This window comes from Lissotriton helveticus, chromosome 1_1 (assembly GCF_964261635.1).
Source record: "Lissotriton helveticus chromosome 1_1, aLisHel1.1, whole genome shotgun sequence".
NCBI lineage: Eukaryota > Metazoa > Chordata > Amphibia > Caudata > Salamandridae > Lissotriton > Lissotriton helveticus.
In genome coordinates this window covers 1,156,074,242-1,156,098,397 of record NC_136057.1, presented here as the reverse complement: position 1 = coordinate 1,156,098,397, position 24,156 = coordinate 1,156,074,242, and the positions used below count along the sequence as shown (strand labels likewise).

At 47.4% G+C, this 24,156-nt stretch overlaps 1 protein-coding gene across 1 annotated transcript in view; it reads left to right on the top strand.

Annotated features, from left to right (window-relative positions):
- The window catches only part of RELN (reelin), a 1,711,021-nt gene that overhangs the window by 1,013,370 nt on the left and 673,495 nt on the right, over positions 1-24,156 (top strand). Inside the window, exons 13-14 of the mRNA XM_078679027.1 lie at positions 18,378-18,490; positions 19,241-19,449. Of these exons, the coding sequence (XP_078535153.1) occupies positions 18,378-18,490; positions 19,241-19,449 (322 nt within the window). The remainder of the gene's footprint in view (positions 1-18,377; positions 18,491-19,240; positions 19,450-24,156) is intronic.

The window sequence follows — 24,156 nt, the reverse complement described above, 5'->3', positions numbered from 1 at the left end:
AGTAGAATTCCCAGACTGCACAAATGTGTTCCTTGTAAGGTGAGCCGGGGGAGTTTGAAACTGGGCTGACTAGAACATCAGGACACCCTATCAATGTTCTGTGGAGACCCTGCCTTCAGAAACGAATACCGAGATGTTTGACTGTAATGACAGATATGAGAGGGACATCAGCGCCTAAAGTCTTTCCCAAACAAGTTCAGTCTTTCCTAGGAGTAAGTATGTCACCACTGGTGAAAGATGGAATTAAAAAACACAGGTTTGTGGGGGCCAATTCTCCAGTGGGCCCAAAAGCGCTAGGTGGTTACTGGCTGCAGGTAGGACAGACAAATGAAGGGGGAATGATGGCGGAGTGCACCTGGTGCAATCTAGAGTGCCCTAATACTAAGCTCAGGTTGGGAAGAAGGTACACAAATGGCCAAGAAAACCTGCCCCAGGGAAATAAGGTTTTCTCCTGCGAGGGTGGGGTGATTCTCTGATCTGTATGCCCGAGGGGCCACGATGAAGAAAGCAGGAGGAATCAACACGTACCTACTGCCCAAATGACAACGTTTTTTTGGGGGGGGCTGCCACGTATAGGCCGTATCTGAGACGTTGAAACATGCATGAAGCTGGAGCCCATAGAGAGGGGCCCTGTGTAAAGGTTGCCACTTATGCAGCCTGTACCTGAATCCTCCCTTCCACTTAGATTTCCCTATACACAGCAGCATGTAGCTCACAGAAAATTAGCACAAACTGCGGGGCTCTGCAGGACAGACATGATTACTACTATGGATGAAGCTGACCCGCAGCAGTTGACATGGTTGGAAGAACATAAAAGGCAAGGAGCTAGCACTCATGGCGAGATAGATATAAACCAGGGGAATAATTCAAAAGAGGAAGATAGGACCACCCCCTGCAGGAATAAGAACAGCCAAAGGATGATGAGGATATGCACCAGGATGAAGACACAGTGTGGTCCAACACTGCAGTCGGAGGCTACCCTGATAAGTCTAAAATAGATGCAACCCCCCGCCAAGCATTCCTATTGCTGGACCATGACGTAAGAAGAGTATGTTTAAACCGGTTGTCTCTTCCAAAAGCAAGACCAAAACGCTGATAACTGTGTGTATGTTAGCTACATCATTTACCTTTGGGCAACATAAAGCCTACTAACGTCACTTCTGAGCACTGGGAGCACTGAAGAGTGTGAGAGAAATCACCTGGGAAACAACTATTAGTAAAGAGGTTCTACTAGGTGTTGCACAGGGGCACTCCAGAGGGAGCACCATAGCCCATGGTTATGAGCGATACTAATGAAACTATTTCCATGGAACTGCCATCTGCCAATCCTATTCTGCTGTCCTAATTCAATATATACTGTGCACCTTACTCCAAAACTTATGTCTTTTCTTACACTGTCTCAGGTCCATCTCTCCCAGGAGATCCAGATTTTTTAGACCTAAGACATGGGTACTTCTTTACAGCCAAAGATAGTGAAGTCTCGAGAAAAATTCAGTAAGTGAAGTTCCTTCATTTAAAGCCAATATAGATCCCTGTAAGTAGCTTATCTGATAGAGACATCTAGCCACAGATTCCTTACCTTTGAACTTCCAGGTGTCAGGCTGGATCTGAAAGATTTTTCGTAGCAGTATCCCGGTGCGCCAGTAGGTGGCGTTGGTCAATTCCACATGACGTCGTCTGCGTTGTGTTTGCCATCGTCGTGATGTCCATGTTGTCAATATAACCCCCACTCCGGCGCGCTGATGTCAGTTCTTTTCTCTCCACGCCAGCCAGCACCAATCCGTTGAAGAGAGTAACCCCCTGTCAATTTTAGCCAGACTTTTTTCAACTTTTGTCGACTCCTTTTGGTGTGTAGGATGTCATCCAATAAGACCTTGGGGTTCAAGCAGTGTGGCGCCAGTCACCGCAACATGTCAGTCACGAACCCTCATTTAGTGTATCTTTGGTGCCTGGAGCACGACCATGACTCGAAGTCGTGCTCCAACTGCCGGGCCATGGCACCGAAAGTTTTGAGGTAGCGTTTCCTAAAGATGCTCGCGGGCTGGCATCCAGCACCGCAGAGGTCGCCTTGTCGGTCTCTGTCCCAGTCCTGGTCTTGGTCGAGAGAAAGGCCCAAGCACCGTTCCGGCAAATCGAAGTCCTCTTCGTCGAAATAGATGCAGTCAGGTAAGAGGCACCACAGGTGCTTCGACCTCACCCCGCCCGTCTCGCGACACGGTGGAGGAACATCGGCGTTCGAGGCCCCGCTCTGCGGAACGGGTGCCTGGGTCGGCTCCGCGTTTCCCTCCCGTTCCGGGTCCGGGAGTGTCCCTGCACAGCTTAAGGAGTTTTACGACACCATGTGCGCCAAATTTGGGCTGTCTGACCCTGCTGGCGTGCCTTCGGGTCCCGCAGGCTCAGATAATGGAGGAGAGCCGTGGGTTCCGCGCCTTCGACTCAGGCCCCGGTGCCACGGCCTTCGACTGGACCCTTTCCCGGGTCTGGACCGGCACTGGTCGCACCGCAACAGTGACATTCCCCGGTGCCATGTCCAGCGGCGAGGTCCTCAGTGTTGCCGACACCCACTGGCGGTGCACCCCAATCCTCATCCGATGACCCGGGCCAGTCAGGTGACCCCCGATGCTGCGACCGGCGCAGTTGGAGCCGTACGGTGCCATGTTGTTCAACCTGCCCTTTTCTGAAGGGTTGAGGATGGATTAAGAGGATTGGGAGGGGTAGCAGGATCCCTTAGAAATCCAGCAGCCACAAGAGATGGACTGGTATAAGGAACTGGGTGATGCCAGTGGTTTGGACACCTCCCCAGACTCTGGTATGCTATCTTCACCTACCCTGGCTACGGAGGAGGGGGCATCATTTGTCATGGTGGTGGGTAGGGCTGCGGAATTCCTGGACCTGCAGCTCCATATGGTGGCAGTCAAGACTGGGTTTTCCAGCTCGGAACCCTTGCTGCCTTTTATTGAGACCTTGACGAAGGTCCTCCTGAATACCTGGTTCAAACCCAGCACAGGGGCTCCTGTGAAAAGGACGATTGCCCGCCACCATCACCCTGCACCGGGGAACTAACTTTTCCTCACCACCCACCCCACCCCACAAAGGTTGGTGGTCCAAGCTTCCACTTCCCGTGGCATGTTCCCTCTGGACAGGGAATCCAAGAGACTGGAGAATTTTGGAAAGAAAATTTTTTCTTGTGTCAGTCTTGCATTGCGGTTGATGAACACCGCATGCTTATTGGGCCGTTATTCCCATTCTATATGGGACAGAGTTGTGCAAGTGCTGCCCAGGGTCTCGGAGGAGGACCGAGCTCTACTCTCCCAAGCTATTTCCAACGGGAGAGACTCAGCAAAGTTTGCCATCAGATGTGGCTTGGACACAACAGACTCGCTGGGCAGTGCGATTTCCATGACAGTGGCCATCCATCGCCACGCCTGGCTGAGAACGTCTGGCTTCTCAAGGATGTCCATGCTAACCTCACGGACATGCCCTTCGATGGCTCCCGTCTCTTCGGAGATAAGGCAGATGAAGCCTTTGAGCACTTCAAGGACTCGTGGGTCACGGCCAAGTCCTTGGGTCTCACCACAGCCTCCTGGCCAGCATCTGCTTTTTGCTCCTTTAATAGCTTTTCCAATCAGAGGGCCCTGCAAGCTCAGCAGCCTCTGTGGGGTCGTGGACGCGTATCACCCTGACACCACGGGTCGGGAGGCCAGAGGTCGAGTCAAGCCACAACCACCTCCTCCACTGCAAAGCCTTCCTAGTCCGATCCTCCAGGCCAGTTGTGGCAGAGTATGCCATCATCTCCACCACTGGCAGAATATAACGCCGGACAGGTGGGTGTTGCAAATAGTCTGAAGGGGTTACTCCTTTTCTTTCGAGACTACTCCTCCATCCATGCCTCCAGTATACGATCGGCTGACGGAGGATCACCTTGCCCTACTCTGTGAGGAAGTTAAGACTCTCTTGCCCAAGGGAGCTATAGAGAGTGTTCCCGGGCCAGAAGTGGGCTGTGGTTGTTGTTCCTGCTAATTTATGGCCCAAAGAAGGATGGAGTCCTTCGTCCTATCCTAGACCTCAGAACCCTCAACTACTTCCTCAAAAAGGAGTAGTTCAGGATGCTCACCCTAGCTCAGGTCCTGTCTACTTTAGACCCAAGAGACTGGATGGTTGAGTTGGACATGCAGGATGCCTATTTTCATATCCCTGTCCTGCCTGCCCATCATCGCTACCTGCGGTTTACAGTTGGCCACAAGCACTTTCAATTTCCAGTGCTCCCCTTCAGCCTCACCAGCGCCCCTCGGGTGTTCTCAAAGGTGATAGTGGTGGTCTCAGCCCATCTATTTCTTTGTCTGGTTGTTGAAGGCGGGCTCACCCCAAACAGTTGTCTCCCACCTCCAGACTACGGCGAGCTTCCTGCATTCGCTGGGCTTCACTATCAATGTGCCGAAGTCACACCTGACCCCCTCTCAGAAGCTCCATTTTATTGGAGCGGTTCTGGATATGGTACAGGTTCAGGTCTTTCCTCCTGAACTGCGATATTCAGGCCATGATAACGATGTTTCGGCCTCTATCCTGGATTTCGGTGAGAATGACTCTGAGGCTGTTTGGCCTCATGGCCTCATGCATTCTGCTAGTGACCCATTCACGGTGGCACATGCGGGCTCTGCAGTGGTCCTAAAGTTCCAATGGGCACAGCATCGAGGAAATCTCACTGACTCTGGTCTCCAGCGGAAGCCAAGCTCTATATCAATCTGTTGTCGCTTCAGGCAATCTGACTGGCACTGGAAGTCTTTTTGCCATCAATAGAGGGAAGGCTTGTACAGGTGTTCAAGGACAACACTGCCGCCATGTGGTAGGTACAGCAATAAACAGGGTGGAGTGGGGTCATGGACTCTTTGTCAAGAGGACCTGCGTCCTTGACTTGGCTGGAACAACAGGGCATTTCCCTAGTGATTCAACATTTGGCCGGTTCTCCGAACGCCAGGCTGGACAACCTCAGCCAAAGGTGCTTTGCGGATCACGAATGGCACCCGGAGGTGGCACAAGGTCTCTTTCAGCAGTGGGGAGAGCCTTGGTTAAATCTGTTCGCCTCTGAAGAGAACGCGCAATGTCAGCAATTTGGCGCTTTGGAGTTTCCAAGGCGGCTCTTGCTCAGCAAAGCTTTTCATCAAGAGTGGAGCTCAGGCCTCCTATACGCCTTTCCGCCCATACCACTTCTGTCCAGAGTGCTCAAGAAGATCAGGAGCTACCAGGCACAAGTTATTCTTGTGACTCTGGAAAGGGTACGGAGAGTTTAGTATCCCGAGCTTCTAGACATGAGCATCGATCCTCCTATAAGGTTGCTTCTTCAGGAGGATCTTCTGTCGCAGCAGCAGGGTAAAGTTCTCCACCGAACCTGTCCACTCTCTGCCTCCGTGCGTGGAGATTGATCGACGACAGTTGACAGCTTTCGACCTCCCTCCCGAAGTCTGTGACGTTATTCTGGCAACCAGGCATCCCTCCACAAAAGCATTGAAGGGCTATCTTTTGGCCCTTTCCTCGTTTCTTCGACTGCCTGATCAGCCTTCTCTTTTCAAATCACCTCTAGTGCAGAGATTCTTGAAGCGGTTTACCCACTTGTTTCCTCCTTCACCTTTTATTATGCTACAGTGAGACCTTAATTTGGTTCTCACCTTTCTGATTTGTGCACCATTTGAGCTGCTGCACAGCTGCCCTCTCCGGCTGCTCACCATCAAAACACCTATTTTGGGGGCAATAAGCTTTGCCAGGATGGTAAGTGAACTGCAGGCACTGTCCTCACAGCCTCCTTACCTGACGGTCTTTCCAGGCAAAGTGTTTCTCCGCCGAAGGGGCATCTTTTCTGCCTTAAGGTGATAACACCCTTTCATATGTGGCAGTCGGTTACTCTACCCACCTATTATGCACCTCCACACCCTTTCAAGGAAGAGGAGCGTCTCCATCTTCTGGACCCAAAAAGAGTGTTATCGTTCTACCTTAATCGAGCCAGAGAGTACCGGGTGGATGACTAACTCTTTGTAGGGTACGTGGGTGCAAAGAAAGGGCGTGCTGTTCTAAACAGGACTATAACCCACTGGGTTAGCCTCTATATAAAACCCAAGATCCCCCTGAAGGGCTTTGAGCCCATTCCACCAGGGCAATAGCGGCCCCCACGTCTCTTCAGCATGGTATTCTCGTTTCTGATATCTTCCAAGCAGCCACGTGGGCATTGCTGCACACATTTACCAGAAACTACTGCCTGGACTCCCAGGTTCGCAGGGAAGGCCTGTTCAGCCACTCTGTTTAGCATGATTTTCTAAACCTTTCTGCAGTCCCTCCTCCGGGGATGGTATTGCTTGGGTCTCTGTTCAAAGGTAAGGAATCTGTGGCTAGATGTGGCTAGATGTCTCTATCAGATGGACAAGTTAATTACTTTCGGTAATGCCTTATCTGGTAGAGACATGATCTAGCTGTAGATTCCTTACCAACTCACTCATCCTCCCTGCACTGTGGATTTATTTTTAATTGTCAGGGATGTTCCCCTTCAGGGCCCTAGCTGTTAATTTTTTAACACTCCATGGTCAGTCACTTCATGGCTTCGCCCTTCTGGCGTGGAATGTTGTGAAAAGTACTGACGTCAGTGCGCTGGAGTGGCAGTTATATTGACAGCACAGATGTCACAACAATGACTAATACAACACCGACAACGTCACGTGGAGTCGACCGACGCCACCTACCGGCGTGCAGGGGGTACTGCTAAGAAAAATCCTTTAGATCCAGCCTGATTCCTAGAAGTTCAAAGGTAAGGATTATGCGGCTAGATCATGTTTCTACCAGATTAGGCGTTACCAAAGATAAGTAACTTGTCCAATAAAGATTAAATCAGTAGCAGAAGAGCGTTGTTGTGTTGAGTTCTACTGTTGGTATGTGGGCTGTTCTACATGGAACATAGAACGTTGCTGGGAGAATGGCATACACCTGAGAGGCGAGAATGACGTGCACGTCAAGTGGATCCAGACAATAAAGTTGTGTACTTTGGTACTTTATTGTGCACTTTATTTGCCACTAGTAGAAAGATGCAGACACTTCGAGGCTAAAAAATATGGGAGAGATGAAAGGGGTTGTCGTACTCCAGAATGTGAACACTCTTAAACTCTGCCAAAAATGAAAAATATTTTGGAGTAATAGATGGCTGCTATTTAGCCTCCAGGTTACTGGAAAACACTGAAAGATGCTTGGAAAAACAGATAAACAGTTTTGCGTTTGGATTGAGGGGAATGAAGTTTGTATGTTTGTATGAGGTATTATACTCTTGTAATACTAGCATGGAATAATGTGCACCTAGGCAACTCTTGCATTGTTCGTTGCCGGGTTATCAGGTTTATGACGGCAATAGAAGAGTTACCGTTGCCCATACTCAGATCAGCAATGTTTGCAAAGTGGAGGCACTTGAGCTAAAAGAGAGTAGCTTAGGATGGACATCAAAGCACACCCTCAGAGTTCAAGCTTCAGTAGTAAGCTTCCCTCTCACATAGGAGCCAAGCTGCATGAAAGAATTCCAGTTATTGATTCCCGCTGGATTGGGAAAGTGAGACCCCCCCCCTCCTGTTTAACAGATAGAGCACCTTGCTTTTGCTGTGAACAAAGGGGGAACAGTTGGTGTTCTGCTGTATCAAAGCAGAGCGACCAGTTTTATAGTTGTAAGAGGAGAATGAATGTATGAAACTATTTATAAGCAGAGTTTGTAGTGACCAATTTAATGTAGAATGGCAATGGACTAGTAGATTGGATACTAACTGGCATGTATGGTGCATATTTAACTGGAATTTTAGATTTTACGCTGCCCATGATCTAAGAAACATTTACGGTTATGCCAGCAAATCAGCAAAAGAAATGTAGTGAAAAACTCGTCAACCCATTTTAAAACTAAGCTCTCCATAAAACAAGCATTTCATAGACCTTGCCTTTGGGACTTATTACTTTGCCAATGTTTTTAGCTATACTGTCTAGCGTCCCCTTTGCTATGAACTATTGCTAAAGAAGAGAGAAAACAACCTATGACACGGCCAGCCCCTTCATTTAGTAGGTGTGTGCACCATGCATATGCAGAAATACAAAGTGACAGGGCACTTTTACCCCTCTTTTCCGGTGGGACCGGTAACTAAAGAAAATATAGCGGGTGGGGGAAGTAACATAGAGGGCAGGGGTAAGCAACACTGAGGGTTCAGGGGCAGAAGCAACATGGAGGACAGCAGGTGGAAGCACCATGGAGCGTGTGGGTGGGGAAACAACATGGAGGGTGTGGGTATTGGAAGCAACATGTAGGGCTCGGGTAGCTGCAACACGGAGGGCAAGGGGGAAGTATGTGACATAGGCGAGAGAGAGCCACGCCGATTGTCGGGGGAGAAGCACACGGGCAGGAGAAAGCAACATGGACCTGTGGACGAAGCATACAGACGATCAAGCAATGCAGGGGAGAGAAGCACATGAGGGCAAGCGCAACGCAGATAGGGGTGGAGGAGAAGCACACAGGTGAGAGATAGCAATACAAAGCGCTGAAGTGGAAAAGAAATACACACGGGAGAGAGCTGGAAAGTACATGCACTCTTATAGAGAGCTTAACCAAAAAGAAAAAGCAGTGCATGAAAATTGTTATGTTATGTTATTGTTGTTAATGTAGATTTATAAAGCACATCATTACCCAGAGGTCTCTAAGCGCTGTCAGCGGACGTTTGGCACCAGGTGAGATGAAAGTGGCCTGCTCAGAGAGGCCCCCAATGCCTCTAAGAAAAGCACAGTATTCAGTTCTTTCTGAATAGAAGGCAATTCTTTCCTTGCGTAGATTTGCGGGAAGGCTGTTCCATGCCTGAGGAATTGTGGTCAAGAAAGCTCTTCCACCCATGGACGAGAGATTAAACCGGGGGCAAACCAAGCAACTTGCATCAGCTGACCGAAGCATCCTGCTCGGAGTATAGTTAGTCAATCGGTCCTTGATGTAACTGGGGGCTAAGCCATGGATGGCTTTATGCACAATACAGAGGCTTTTAAATTTGGTTCTCTGTGTGATCGGGGGCCAGTGTAGGTTCCGCAGTAAGGGCGTGGCCTGTGCATGTCTGGGTTTTTTGAAAACTAATCAGGCCGCGTCATTCATGACAACCGGAGCCTGGCCAAAAGTTTTTTTGGTAGGCCATAGTACAGAGAGTTGCCATAGTCGAGATGCGACAGGATCAATGCTGAAACCGCCAGTCTAAGGGTAGCAAAGGACAACAGTGGGGACAGTTTCCGTAGCTGTCGCATTAGACCAACACTGGTTCCGACCACAGCCGACACCTGTTGTATCAGAGATAGCAAGGAATCAATTTTGATGCCAAGGCTTTTTACAGTTGTGGCGGGTTCAGGAAAGGGCCCAAGTTCTAAAGGCCAGAACAGATCATTCCAGGGGTTTGAGGCTGTGGTGACCGCCAAAACCTCCATTTTGTTAGGGTTTATTTTTAACAAATTGACCGACATCCAGTTGATGGTGAACTTGAGAATATCCTGCATTCTCAAGTGAGCCCTAGATGAATGGTCAATCTGGATCAGAATTTGAGTGTCGTCGGCATAGTTATAAACCCTGCACTCCATCTGGTTAAGCTCTGCAATCAGGGGCTGCAAATAAGCATTGAAAAGCAGAGGTGATAATGCTGAACCCTGAGGCACTCCACATGCCAGAGTAGCTGGATGGGACACCAGATCTGCTAGTTGGACTCGCTGGGAGCGTTCCCTAAGGAAGGAGGTCAGCCAAGCCAGAGCTGTGCCCTGAATCCCTAGATCCGCTATCCGCGACAGTAATTGGCCATGATTAACAGTACCAAATGCCGCGGATAGGTCCAGTAATACCAGAGCACACAGCACTTTTTTGTCTACCCTAAGTCTCAAGTCATCTAGCACGGAGAGCATAACTAATTCCGTACTGTGATGGGCGCTAAACCCAGCCTGATTAGACTCGAGAAGATGGTTAGATTCCAGGTGGCTGGTAAGAGATTGTAAAATGTGCTGTTCCAGTATTTTTGCCAAAAAAGGATGCTGCCAAATTGGCCTAAAATTCTTTAAATTCTTAGGATCAGCGCCCGGTTTGTTTAAGAGCGGAATCACCCGGGCTTCCTCGAAATTGGAAGGAACAAGCCCTGTTTCCAAGGAGCGATTCAGGAGGGAGAGCACTTTGTCCTCAATACCCGGCCATGCCATCTTAAAAATTTTGGGAGGACATGGGTCAGCTGGAGAGCCCGATTTCACTCGCCCAGCTAAGATGGTCAGAAGCTCCTGGGTGAGTAAAGGCAAGGTGGTCAGTAAATTCGCCAACCTGGGGAGAGGGTTGAGAGGCTCAATTGAGCTGGGAAGGATCGGCGCATGATGGATTTCTGTCATCAAATCCTTTATCTTTCCCAGGAAGAAGGATTGAAAATCGTGGCAATCCTTTTGACTAAAGGTAGATTTTTGCACCCTATCCTTACTTAACTCATTTAGGATCCTAAAGATCACTTTCTGGTGATTAGCGGCCTCCGCAATCGTAGCCTCATAAAATTCGGCCTTCCGCGCCAGGATAGCTTTTTTATATGCGGCAAACTTCAATGCATAGGATGGGTGAGCACTGGGCTCATTAGATTTGCGAGCACTGGGTTCATAAGATTTGCGCCAGGCTCTCTCGCACTGACGAAGTGATTGTTTTAGTTCCCTGAGTGTAGTATTGAACCATGGTGTCCCCTTACCCTTGTCTGCTAAATTGATCTTCCGGGCCGGTGCCACCACCTCGATGGCTTCCTTAAGTTTAGACAGTAGGGTGGCACTCTCAATATCCAAATTACACTTCCCGGGTGAACGGTTATCTGGGTGCAATAAGATGGCTGTCAGGTCGGTAGCGTTGACCTTCTTCCAACTACGCAGTATTTTCCATTCAGGCATGGTATTTGTCATTCTTGTAGAGAGAGGAAATTGGCCATCAATTAGATAGGGGTCCGACCAAGAGCAAGGAGAGATGACTATAGGACCAATCAGCGGGTAGGATGACCAGACCAGTCTAGTGTATGACCTTTCTCATGTGTAGACCCAACCACCATTTGGCTGAGTCCTAAAGAGGTTAGGGCCTCAGCTAACTACTTTGCCTGGCCGTCCTTTGGGGTTATTTCCCAATGAAAATTAAAATCCCCTAGCACCACCATTCCTTGGTAGTGAGAACGGAGATCGTGAACTAATTCCAAGAAAGGTTCCATAAACCTAGATGAAGTGCGCGGTGGGCGTAGACTAAAAGGAATACAGCACAGTCTGTAGGGGAGCAAAATTTAACTCCTAATAAATCTGCGCTTTCTATACTTTCAGTGCATAGGGTTTCAGTTTTCAATGCATGGTTAAAAAGGAAAGCTATGCCACCCCCCGTATTACTAGGTCGATTAAAATGAATAGCAGCAAAATTCGGAGGCAGCGCAGCAACCAGATCCGGCATAGAAGACTCATCCAGCCACGTTTCTGTGACACATAGAAGGTCCAGGCTGTCCTCTTGCAGAAGCGTAAAGACCTCAAGGCAATGCTTCTGTAGTGAGCGGGTATTATGCAGTGCGAACCTGCATCCATGACGGCTCACCTGCTTTACCGGTTTTGCCGATGGAGGAGCATTATTTAACTTCCTGGGCTTAATTGCAATTTCAGCAGTCCCTCTCGCCCAAGTTTTGCCAGTAATCCATCGGGCAACGGGGAAGCTCCTTTCTTCAGGGAAAGCAGTACCTGCTTGGAGTAGAAGATAGGGGGGCCAGGGGTAGTGGCCCCTGGTCCCGGCCAGTCGCAGATGGGCGCAGACGGGCTTGCCTTGGGCGCGCCTGGAATGTGGCAATGGAAGCCACAAGTCAGAAGGCCATAATCAAGGGGAGGAACAAACACAAGAAGAGGAAGGAAACCCCACCCTAGCTTACGAATAAAAAGTAAGCAAATTATAGGACTGTAAAGCCAACCAATGATAAGCAGTGAGTGGGCTCTAATCCCGCTGCAAGCTGACAAATGTTCTTTTTGCAAGGAGACAGCTTGTTCTTTCTGGTAGGCAAGACCTAAAAAATCTTTTGTGACTTGTGACAATAACAAAACATTTAATTTACCTTGATCATATATTTGAAAATCAGTGAGTCAAAAGCCAGCAACAGATTCTTCAAGGAGAAAGTGCGCAAAACCTGGAAGCATATTAAATACCCAGAAGCCATAGCCAGGAACACCAAACCCATCAATCTATAGACCCAAATGGAAGTACTTTGTGCCCTAACCCTTGATAAACTAACAAAGCTCTTCAACTACCTCAACACAAATTCCTTTAAATAGAGCATCACCTCTATTCTTGAGTCCTGCCATCTCTTGTGCAGCACTCAAGCCTCTGGTGACCTCATCAACTCCTCCTTCACTCCAATAGACTTCTCATATCTTCTTAGAGAGACTCAATCGTGCTCGCTGTGTTATCTCACATCATGTAATACGTGGGTTGGTATTTTAACAGTGTTCAATACTTATTTTGCCTGCCAAACCTAACTAACCTTCTGAAAATTAATAGCGGGTCAGATGGAGTGATGTAGACAAAATGGAAGGTTCCTAGCCCGCCCTCTCCGCCTTACATATGTGCAGTTGTGAGAATGTTTGGTAGGCGTGTCAGTGTGATTAGGTGACGATAGAAATCCTCTCGGAGTTATTGGCACTGAAGAAAAGGAAAAAGAAAGGGATGGGTGAAATAAAGACTACAGATGGATAGGTTGGTATTGACTGAAATCGGGAACAATGTACATGTTCAGTCGTTTTCGTGACACACTCACCACCACCACAGTCCCTAGTTTTGCGACAGCAAGAGTCCCAATAGCCAATCAAGAGGAGCTCAGGAGTCTGCTTAATAAAAAGGTGGCACTGGCAGGCTGCTCGTTTCGCAGAACCCATTTTTCGCGCGCGAGGGCAGGAGCTGGCATCTCACCTCAGGAGCGCCATCGCACCGAGGCACCGGCTGGGGTGAGATCACGTCAAACAGGTCCACTTGCGGCAACGCTCCAGAACAGCTCCCACTCCCGCGCAATTAGCTGTCTCGTGTCCCAATTAAAAGATTGAAACCTATGTTCAATTATTTCTGAACAGCATCTCTGCTGGCACCGCTCCCTGCCGCCCCAGACATCATATGTGCTTCCTGCAGTATATTTTACAGGCGCAGCAGGAAATGACTTATCATTTCAATTGGATGTTGTTCTTGGAGAACGCTATATGTTTGCATATTTTGATAATTATCCGCATTTGAAATCTGTTGATATCTGGCTGGCACAAATGTCCAATGTTTCCCAGTTTGCTGTTCCCTTTACCTCCCCTAGCGGGCTCAGAGGAAGAGAATCCAGTTTTCTGGTCGCAGATGGCGTCCGAGCTGCTTCGCCTTTTTAATTCCAAATAGCATACTGTGTCTCCCCACAGCTGGGATTCAGCGACCAAAGTCTGTGTCTGTGGACGAAAGTGAATCCTGCAACCGAGACTTTACCTAGGGGCCTTGAGAAGCTGCTACTTCCGGCTCGTTCATTGACCACAGGCCGTCTCATTTCATGAGCACTGAAACTGCGAACGTGAACATACATACTGTGTCTGCATCAAAAAATTCAAAGTTTCGTGAGTGTGGTAACAGTCAATGTGAGAAGCTGGGTTTCTGTTGCAGTAACCCCCCCACACACACTTTTTGCCAGAACTACTGATGCACTTTGACTCGATGTGCCCTGGGTCCCTGCCAATCAGGTTCCCAGGGCCTGTGTTCTTTCCCCCAAACTGTACCTAAACCCAATTGCCATCTCTGGCCACATGTCAGCCCCTGGTAAATGGTACCTTAGGTACCCAGGGCACTGTGACCAGGGAAGACCTCTAAGGGCCGCAGCACTTATTGTGCCACCCTTAAAGACCCTGTACCTTTACACACACACACTGCCATTGCAGGCTGCGTGTCTTGGTGCAGAACAAAGTGAAGAGTCAACATGACACACATCCCTGTGTGCCATGCCTACAACCCACTGCCCTGGCATAGATCAGTCATCCCTCTAGTTGGGTGCTCTATACCAGTGGTGAGGGTACAGGTGCATGAGCCCTGTACCCCTACAGTGCCTAAGTCCATTCTTAGACATTGTAAGTGTAGTGCTGCTATTAAGAGTGTATGGTCCTGGGAGTTGGTCATTACAAACTCCACAGCGCCATAATGGCACCACTGAAAACTGAAAAGTTTGGTATCAAACTTCTCAGCACATTAAACCCACACTGATGCCGGTGTGGGGTTTAATGAAAAATGTACACAGAGGGCATCTTAGAGATGCCCCCTGAAAACTAACCTACCACTAGTGTCCTGGTGAGTGGCTGCTTTCAGCTGCCACCACCAGACACGTTTCTAGCCCCTTGGGTCGAGAGCCTGGTGATCTCGGGGCCTGAAACAATCACATCCTGGGACGAGGTGCCAAGCCTCATCCACCAGGATGGCACGGTCCTCAAAGGGGAAGCTTCAAAGGCTTACTGCCTTTATGAGCTTCCCCAGGCAACTTGCTGCTTCCAGCAAACAACTGGTCCCCATTGGTTCCAGCCCCCTCTTTGGGCAGGAGAGCCGAGGGAAACCAAGTGAGGAAGGGAGGTGTGCCCACCTCTGCCAACTCCACCCCTCAGGTGGGGGAGGCGAGGTGAAGCACATCTCTCAGTCCCCGCCATCTTGCAGATGGGGGAACCCAGCCAACCAGGGAAAGGCTTAGCCCCCCTCCCAATGGAGGGTGGCATAATAGGGGGTTTACCCACCCCAGGGAAGGGAACCATTGGTCCCAAACTTTTACCTAGCTTTTACGCCTCTAAATCTAGTATGTTGGGATCACCCCTGAACCTTGCTTCCTAAGACAAGAACCTGCAACAGGAAAGTAAGAAGGACCGAACAGCCGTGCCGAAGCTAACAAGAGGAAGACGCCTACTGACTTGTCCCCAGCCCTACCCCCCTGTCACCACCTCGAACCTGCTCCTGCAAAATCCTGGTGTGTCCTGCAGCCAGCAACCTCAAGAAACCCGGAGGTCCTGCCTGCCTTCAAGCCCAAAGACTTTGTCTCCTGTGAACACTGGATTTGTCCATCTCCAACTTCTGGCCCCGGCCAGAAACCCTGAATCCGCCCCACTCTGCACCCGCCGTACACGGCCCACGCTCAAATGGGCAAACACCTCTAGAAGGTCTCCCCGGCAATCCTGACCCGAGATCCAGTGTTCCCTGATCTGCCTCAAGCCTCCAGCCAACTCCTGCAGCTTAAATCCGGAAGGTCCCACCAATCGCGACCAGGAGCTGGTAAGAAGATCCAACCGTAAAAGGCACCCCTGCACCAGACGCCCCACGGCCTTGGGTGGCCCAACCGATGGTGCCTAACCAACCCCTTGCATCCCAACTTACCTCTCAAAGTGGTGGTCGCACCAAGAAGACCTTCGTCTCTGAGCCTGCAGTGCCTTTGCAAACCGGAGGTTCCCCAGTGCAAACAACAGGGCGCCCGATGTCGAAACTGTACCCTGCACTGAGCCGCCCTAGTGACGCTGAGGGTGCACCTTTGGAGCTACTTTTTTTCCCATTTTCCATAAGCTAAAGTCTAGGAGCTTTGCTCCCACAACCAAGTGGCCTGCTCGTCTGCAGCCACCAACCGGAGGCCCACTATCCCCCATTGGATAACATTGGGCCTCAGTACTCTGCACCCGGCCACCCTAGTGCCGCTGCGGGTGTAACAAGAGTACATCTCTGACCCTGGGGACCCCTGAGTCATCCCCCAGAACCTCAACTCCCACTACCTAAAACTTACCCTAAAACCGATAACACTATTATCCTCCATAGGATAACCTTGACTGTTTTTCTTGGAAAAGTTTTGAAGTGTGGAGTTTGAAAACCTAAAGAAATTCTTTAACATTGTACTAAGTAACAACATGATTTTAATTTCCTGTTTTAGGAAATGTCCCAGTGTAGTATCCAGGTATACTACACTGTGTAAGAAAAGTAATCTCAAAAGTAACTTACCAGTCATTTTACTAAAAAGCCCATTCAAAGTATATGTACTGTATTCTACAAAGCATTGCATTTCTCAGTGACAATACTGTAAGTCAAAACAACGTGCATATACAATTTCAATTCAAGCTGTTTACAAAATGCATTACTATTGCTTTCCTGTGCCAGGCTTGCTTGGTTCCACTTTTGGGGTTCCACTGGACTCTGTGCACACTATACCTCACTTTGGTATAGTATGTACAGAGCCAGCTTCCTACAGTCAAGGTTTATGAAATTCAACCAATATGCGGGCAATTCATTAATTTAATTCACAATTGATGTCCTTTGTGGTAGCAACATACCTCTTCGCTGCAGTGTGACAAGGTTTGGTAACAAACAAATTCCCAGTGTTTGCTCTGTGCTAGCATACCCCAAGGCCACCAAGGCTAACGTTAGTGCTCATTACTTCTAACTGAAATGACACTGATATTATGCTAGGTCCACGGTGTAAGGCTGTTGCCACAGTCACGGATGTGTTGGTTTTTATAGTGGCAGAGTAGGAACTCTCTGTCCTTTTCTCAAGGGGAGTATATGGAAGCGGTAGAGCATTCCTTTGCCCTCCCTACTGAATTTTCCAATGCCACTTCAGAGTCTCTACAGCTGACCATCAAAAAAGTGGTTTTAACTGCTGTCACACCTCCAGAAAAGGAACTATATCAGCTCACTTCATCTTGGCCTTCTGTACTTCGGCAAGGGGTGGTCGTGTCTCCTTCTAGGATAACTGGCTTGGTTTTGTAGCCTACTGCTCCTAAAACTAGGAATTGTTCTCACCTACGATGTCCGACCTTTATGAAAAGATGAGAAGGGCCTTCTTGTCAACATCTATGGCGTAAGTTGTCCGACTCCCTGACCCGGGAGATGACCAGATAGTCTGCACAAAGGTACGAAGCTTGCATCCATTGAGGACCAGGGAAATTATGATGATTCTTCTTACAAAATGTGATTATGTGCCCATGGGGGTCCAGGGACCGGCACGCTTAATGGAATGGAAAAAAACAAAAACGCAGTCCCAGTTCTGATAGGGGTGCATGGAACTTCCATTGTGGCATTCCCACAGAATGGAACAGATCTATACTACTAACATTACTTGCAAAGCTAAGGGAACGGGCATCCTCAGAGGCATGCTACATTAAGAGCACCTCATGATAGATTCGGGATCGTTATACTAAAACTGTTTTTGAAATCTCCTGGATCCTCTTCCGAAGGAGATCTAAGCAGTCATTTGAAGTTTGAAGGATTAAAGTCCCACAAAGGATATTGACTGACCGTACAAAAAGAGAGTCAGAGTTAAGGATGGCTGGAAGCTTTCATGAACTATGTGGACAGCCATTTGTATGATTGGGTCACATGTTTTATAGTTGCAGTCCCTGGTGTTGCTGGGATATGTGATTTCAAGATGCTTAAGGTGTCCTGCACAACAAAAAACCATGCCAGTGTGTCCAAACACCTGCAATCCTTCCTTGCAGTGAAAGAGTTGCGTATTTGTGCTTCTTTTTTATGATATGCTACTATACAAGGAACTATCATTTTGAGACTAATATTCATGCTAGAAGCTTTGCACTTTCCTTTTTGTTACCTGAGTAAGCTTTTTACCACAGGCAAGCTTTGCCTTGGAAGTTCACAATCATCAGCAGAGAATCTGGATCCACAGTAAGTCTTAGAAATAGATGTACCAACTCTGGTCTAACAGATTTCGTTATGTCATTTAAAATGGTCTAAATCATACAATAAAGCATTATGGCCCACTGTTGAGGCATATTTAGCTACTGGTGTAGCCAAAGCGGCTGGTCTATACTACTATTGGAACACCGCACCCTTTACTGACAGGATGTCTTAAATTAAGCAGAGAGAGGTAGAAAGAGAACATTTGAATGTTGGTGCTGGAAGCTGATATCAGTTATTATTCATCTTCTGCCCTGTGACTGTTTTCACTGGAGACCATTACAATGTTCTGTGGAAACATTATTGCCTTTTGCTCAGAGCATACACCTGCAACTCTGCTGCGGGACTTCCGTGTATTTCTGATCTAGCCTGCTGTCAGTCGCAAGGGGACGGGGTTCAAAATATAATTTTCGAAGTTAGAAACAGCAAACCAGAAGTTGCTGCATATTCCTTGAAGGCTGTTAATGTTTGTGTCTGTCTATATTTGTGGCCTTACTAAGTCATTATGCAACTGACCCCACCTCCCACATACAAGGTGCTACTTTAATTTTTAAGAATATGGATGCTCCCGAAATCCTACTAAAGGGCTTGTTCACTGGCATGTAAAGGCACACTGTATGCGGTGTATCCTGAGTAACGTATTTGGTTCTATGTTTTGCAGGCGGAGGGTGTGACCCCGGAGAATCTCATGACAATGACGTTATGCTTTACGCAAAGATTGAAGGAAAGAAAGAACACATCATTATTGATACCCTTTCCTACTCATCCTACAAGGTACTTATATATTCTTTAGATTGCAATTCAGTGATATGGTACATCGAGATTTGTACGAAGTATTACATTTACACCATATTTGCCTTGGCCAAAAATATCCCCAATGTAAAAATAAATGTATCCCCATATGTGAATTTTTTATACTGTGGTAGTAAGATGCTGGACTTCAAGAACTGTTGATACTTTGTAATTGATTATGCTGCTTGCTATTTACTTTATTAATTGTGTTTGTAAATTTCTGTAGCATTGACTTAGCCTCAAGTAAACAAACCATTTTAGATTAACACGAGGGATAGAAAAAAACCTGTGTTACCTCTTCTACATGTACATTGACCATGAAGATAAAGAACAGAGAGGTTAATGTGATTCACCAATGGATACATTTTATGTACACTGAAATATTGCTCAAATTAATACATACTTTTAGTAACTGCATCCATGCATAGACTCATATCATGGCATTCAGTGTAAGCTTCCCCAGAAAACAGATGCCAGTATTGTCAGTTCGTATATGGTAGGACTGTTAAAGTCCCTTTCAAAAAAGTAAAAAAAAACAATACACAGCAATTTAAAACAATTTTTTTTTAGAGCAATAAATAAAAAAAAAGTTCATAGCTCCTCCTTCAGTATCTTCCATTAAAAAGTGTAAAGTCCCTGAAATGGTGATTGATTCTGGAGCTGTTTCACAGATGAGTCATCAGATGGTGGAGTTTTCATACTTGACCAGAGCATTTAACTGTGTCTTTTCAGGTTCCTTCTGTAGTTTCCACAGCCATCAGTCCAGAGCTACAGACTCCTGCCACAAAATTTTGTCTGAAGCAGAAGAGCCACCGGGGTCAACGACGCAATGTGTGGGCTGTGGATTTTTTCCATGCTCTACCTGTTCTTCCTACCACCGAGTCCCACATGATACAGTTCTCCATTAACCTAGGCTGTGGATCGCATCAGCCGGGGAACAGGTATGGCAACTACGTGTGCTCTCTTCTCTTCGATGGTTGTTCACCCTACGTTGATGTTAGGCAGAGTGGAAGATTAATGCTAGATCTTTAGGATAGCCACATGAAATTCCACTGGATGTACATTATCTACATGGAGATAGATTACTTGTATCAGAGCATGGAAAATGTATGCGGCTCCCATGAACCAATTTTGATCAACCATTGAGTTGTCTCAAATGACAGTATGGTTTTTACCTGTATGTTGAAATATCCTGTGTCTCCTCTTGCAGAGTAGATGTCATAAATAAAGCTGTAAAACTGTGGATTAGGTAGTGAATATCAGTAAAGTAGAACATCCAGCACATTCCAGAAATCAAATGAATATCCCATTCTTCTTCCCTGCGCTTTTCTTTAACAAATTCACAGGCGTAAACACATTCCACAACAGAGCACAGACCGCAGCTCTAGCAATTTTTAACTAAGCATATCAACTTTTTGTTCAAATTCTCCACGGGGGAATTAGCATTTATTTTACAAAGCATGAGTTACTGGAGACAAGGACCCCCAGTCTGATAAAGTTTAGCTATTCATGTGTGTATTTGACAGATTCCCCCTTCTTTTCTCACATGCTGGGGGTCATTAGGATGGCGGATTTCCCGCATACTCCGGGCCGGCGGAAGCCACCGCCGGCCCGGAGTATGCGGGAAATCCGCCGAGGAGGCCTGAAAGACCCACCGCCAAATCAGGATGGCTGGTGGGTCTCCCAATCCATCCGCCGCTTTTCCGCCGCGGTCGGAAGGCGACCACGGCGGAAAAGCAATAACATGGCTGGCGGTGTCTATCAGACACCGCCAGCCATATTAGGATGCAGGGTGAATCATGCTTTTCCGCGGCGGCTTTTCCGCCGTGGAAAAGCATACGGACAGTCACTTTGGGGGCCCGTTGCGGGCCCCCTGGGTGAAGGTTGCGTGGGGGGTGCACATGGGGGGTACCTATGGTACCCCCCTGCCCTTGCGTGCACGAAGCGGCAGGCACCGCGCGGTGCCTGCCGCTTTGTGCATGCAAATGCACACCTTTCGTTTTTTGCATTGCGGCGGATGCTGCTTCAAGCAGCATCCGCCGCAATGTAAAACATACAGGATGTGACCGCCAGGGTGGCGGTCACATCCTAATTGCTATGGAGGGACCGCCGCTGCCCATGCGGACGGTCCCTCCAACTCAGGGGTGGCGGACGGACGCAAGTCCGTCCGCCATCCTAATCGGCCCAGCTGTCTTTATTCTTGTATTATCATTGATCCCAGTATCTTTACATAGCTTTGTTTATTCTGTCACTGTTTTCAGTAATGGTTGGGCACAAGCAATTTTAGTTTTTGTCTTTACCAATTGATGTTTAAGTTCGTTCTTAGAGCAGGTATCTGATCTCTAATTTATTGAACATATTGAATTCAAGGGTTTCTTGGTCTGGCCCTTACTTTTCTGTCCCTTCATCATACTAATAGTCAACACAGCTAAGGGTAGATGATTGACCTCGGTTAAATCAGCTGTGACTGCTACTGTGTAGGGTAACATAGACATATCATGATGGTAAACTCGCTGGTCCCTTGAGCCCACACAAAGCTGTGCGGCCATTTGTGCATTTTATGGAAACCGAAATCCCCTTTAGAAAATCAAAGTCGGGCAGCTAAATCCTGAGGTCAAACTCTGGGATCATTCAGGCACTTACAAAATATTCTAATGAGATTTTGAAAGCCTGAATAAATTGCAATTCGTTTTTTTCCTTATAAACATAGACTCTGTCATGGCCATTTTCGACACTATGGACTCATTACGAGGTCCCTGGTAAGAGGTGTGGTAATTCCTGCCCTGAAGTTACAATTAATTGTTGGAAAATATGTGCCATTGCACATTTGATCCTGTGGTCCACTAAGACATGGGGAATAACCAGAGGAATCGGGTTTACTGTATGAATTCCTCTGGTTATTCCTCATTCACAGCCACATTTTTCACCCAGAGATTTCAGCTGCTTTCGGCTGCTTTCCCGTGAGGGATACTGTAAGGACCTGCAGTGTTTCTGCATTACTCCTAATCCCGAGCGCATGGTAAATACTGTTAGTGTGCCGTCTGCTGGAGATTATGACTTGCTCCTCGCGAGGGCCTTAATACGTGCTGACCAATAACTTCTACTATCCAAGTTCCCTCTTGGTTCTTGTTTCCACCACTTGAATGTTAGTTGCATTTCTCACAGCCCTTTTATTTATGACAGCCAGACGTTTGTTCGCAGTGCTTCCCTCATGCGCTGCACACCTCCAAGCTGTCCTGTTATGAGAACTGCTCTTCTGAAAGCTCTTAGCCGCTCTAGCCTCCTGATGTTAGATCTCTTCTGGTTGCACAGCGATGTGCGGGTTATGGCTTAATAGAGACCCTACTCAACAGTATCTAGAAAATCGTAGTTGCCCAGCACAATTGCAGACCTGGCAGTCACAGGTGGTGCAGCGCTAGAGGCTCAGTAGGGTTTTATGCTCTACAACAGGTAGAGACATTGCCAAAGCCTGGTAATGTTCTTCTGACATTACTGCCCATGTCGTTATGTATGTTTGCCAAGAAGCTTGGCCTCCCTGACTCCTCTAAGTGCTCAACATGCATTTGATACTAAACATGCCTAGTCAGCTGTGTTTCATGAGCAGGAGCGCAGCTATCTACCCACACCCTCATGAGTTTAGGGAGTGATCCGACCCCACAGCAGCACTTAAAACCACTCATTCATGTTCTTGAATAGAGAACGTGCAGGTTCTTGACGGTTCACCAGTTTTTGCAGTTGGACCTACTCTGGGCGGCCTTCACACGTGCCCCTGTGAGGAGATTTGTTAGTAAATGCGCTCAAACCAAGGTTTCATCACACTGATAGAATTTCAATATGAAGGTAAAAGTGAATTATGTCTCACCTGTCATGAATCCAGTGCAGCAGCAGCTTGCGCTGACTTTGGTGCTTTCGCTGACTTTGGTGGGGCGCTGTGTTTAAAAGCAACTTATGGGTTTAAAAGCAGGTGAACTTCCTTGCGCACCCAACAGTTTTCAGGCAAAAATAAAAATGTCAAGATAACTATGGAGATTTATGTTACTACTGTTGAGAGATGGGAATTGTCTAGTGGCAATTTTTACTCATCATAAAGTTACTCAGAGGGATAATGTGCCTGTTGCAAAGAACGTGTACCATGCAGATCACAAAACTGAGTGTATGTGGACTATGAGTAGTGCTTTTAAAAAATGGAACGTACGTCAGAGAGGGGCAATGGGGAGGTGAGTGCCACGGTTGAAGAGTGGTAGTGCGGGGGTTTGTGGAGGAGTAGGTCATGGGGCGGGGCACCAAAAAAGACTGTTGCACCAGGCGCCACCAGTGCTGAAGCGGGCCCTGTCTTTGAAGGTCTATATTTGTGCACCTAATTTGGAAATAATCAAGACTGGAAGCAGTCTGGAGGAGTGAAGAGGGCTCAGAGCAGTAAGCCTTTCTCTGACGCGCAGAAAGGTCACTGGAGATGGGGGACAGCTGGAGTCTAAGCCGAGTCCCTGTGTAGGATTGGCTACACTCATTGCTCCTTGTCCATTTCTCTACCATTACCTTTCAAGTACCTATGTTATTATCTGGAACTGAAAAAAGAAAGTACCTGTGGATCTGCCCTGCAAGCTTGCGCAGGTAGTCAATCTGCCTTATCTCAAGCTGTATCCGAAGTGGATCCTGGATATTTTCTGGGTAAACATTGACCATATAAATGATTTTATTGTTGTTGAATGTACCTCCGTATTTTCTGTAGATCCTGAAAATCTGATGTTCATCCCGCCCTCCTGGATTGCATCTTTGTAAACTACATTCTGCAGTCTTGGAAAATCACAGGGTTGCGTGGGACATGTTTGAGTGAATGTTCACGAGCTCATGAGAATAACATATTTCAGAAGTGAAATAGCAACACACAGCCTTTACCAAAAGTTTTTTCGAGAGCACTTAATTTGCCTATGTATGCCCAATAGTGGTCTACGATCACACATAAGCTTTCTTTCTTCCCACTGTCTGCCATTCACAAAGGTGAACCATGAGTAATTTCTCTCGAGGCAATCCATGGCCATGGGAAACTTCCATTATAAATTATCTTTTCTGTACATGATGAAGGACTGGCCGACCTCAGCTGAAAAGCACCTTGCAACGTTCCCCTGAACATCTGCTGCTCTACTTCGGATGCCAGCTGTAGGTTTTGTGAAGCCGGGTCCTTATATTGCTCTGCAATATGAGGCACTTGCCTCCTTCATATGGCATGACAACCCATGTTTCTGTTGCAAGAATAAGGCTCAGTGTTTAGCTATTAGAATATGTCTTACAACATTCATAAAAAGCAGCATATAGTGTAAAAAAAGACTATACAAAACCTCAGTGCAACTTCACCGCTAAACTGTGGCCACATCTGGTCGGTGTCCTTCAGTCACCTTGTCCTCAAGATCTGGCATGACTACTTGAAAGCTGGATGCTGGAAGGAAAGAATCATTAGGTCTATCGTGTACTCAAATGTAACTAATTTGTTTGCAAGCAATTGACTTTAGGTATGCACACTGAATAGGTGTCGGTTTGTAATGTCATAGCTTGGCTGTCCTTAATGTATGTGTGAGGAAATGCAGTTTATTGTATGGAGTGTTTGTGTTACCTCACATTGTAATAAACTCACAACCCTAACTTGGTTCCAG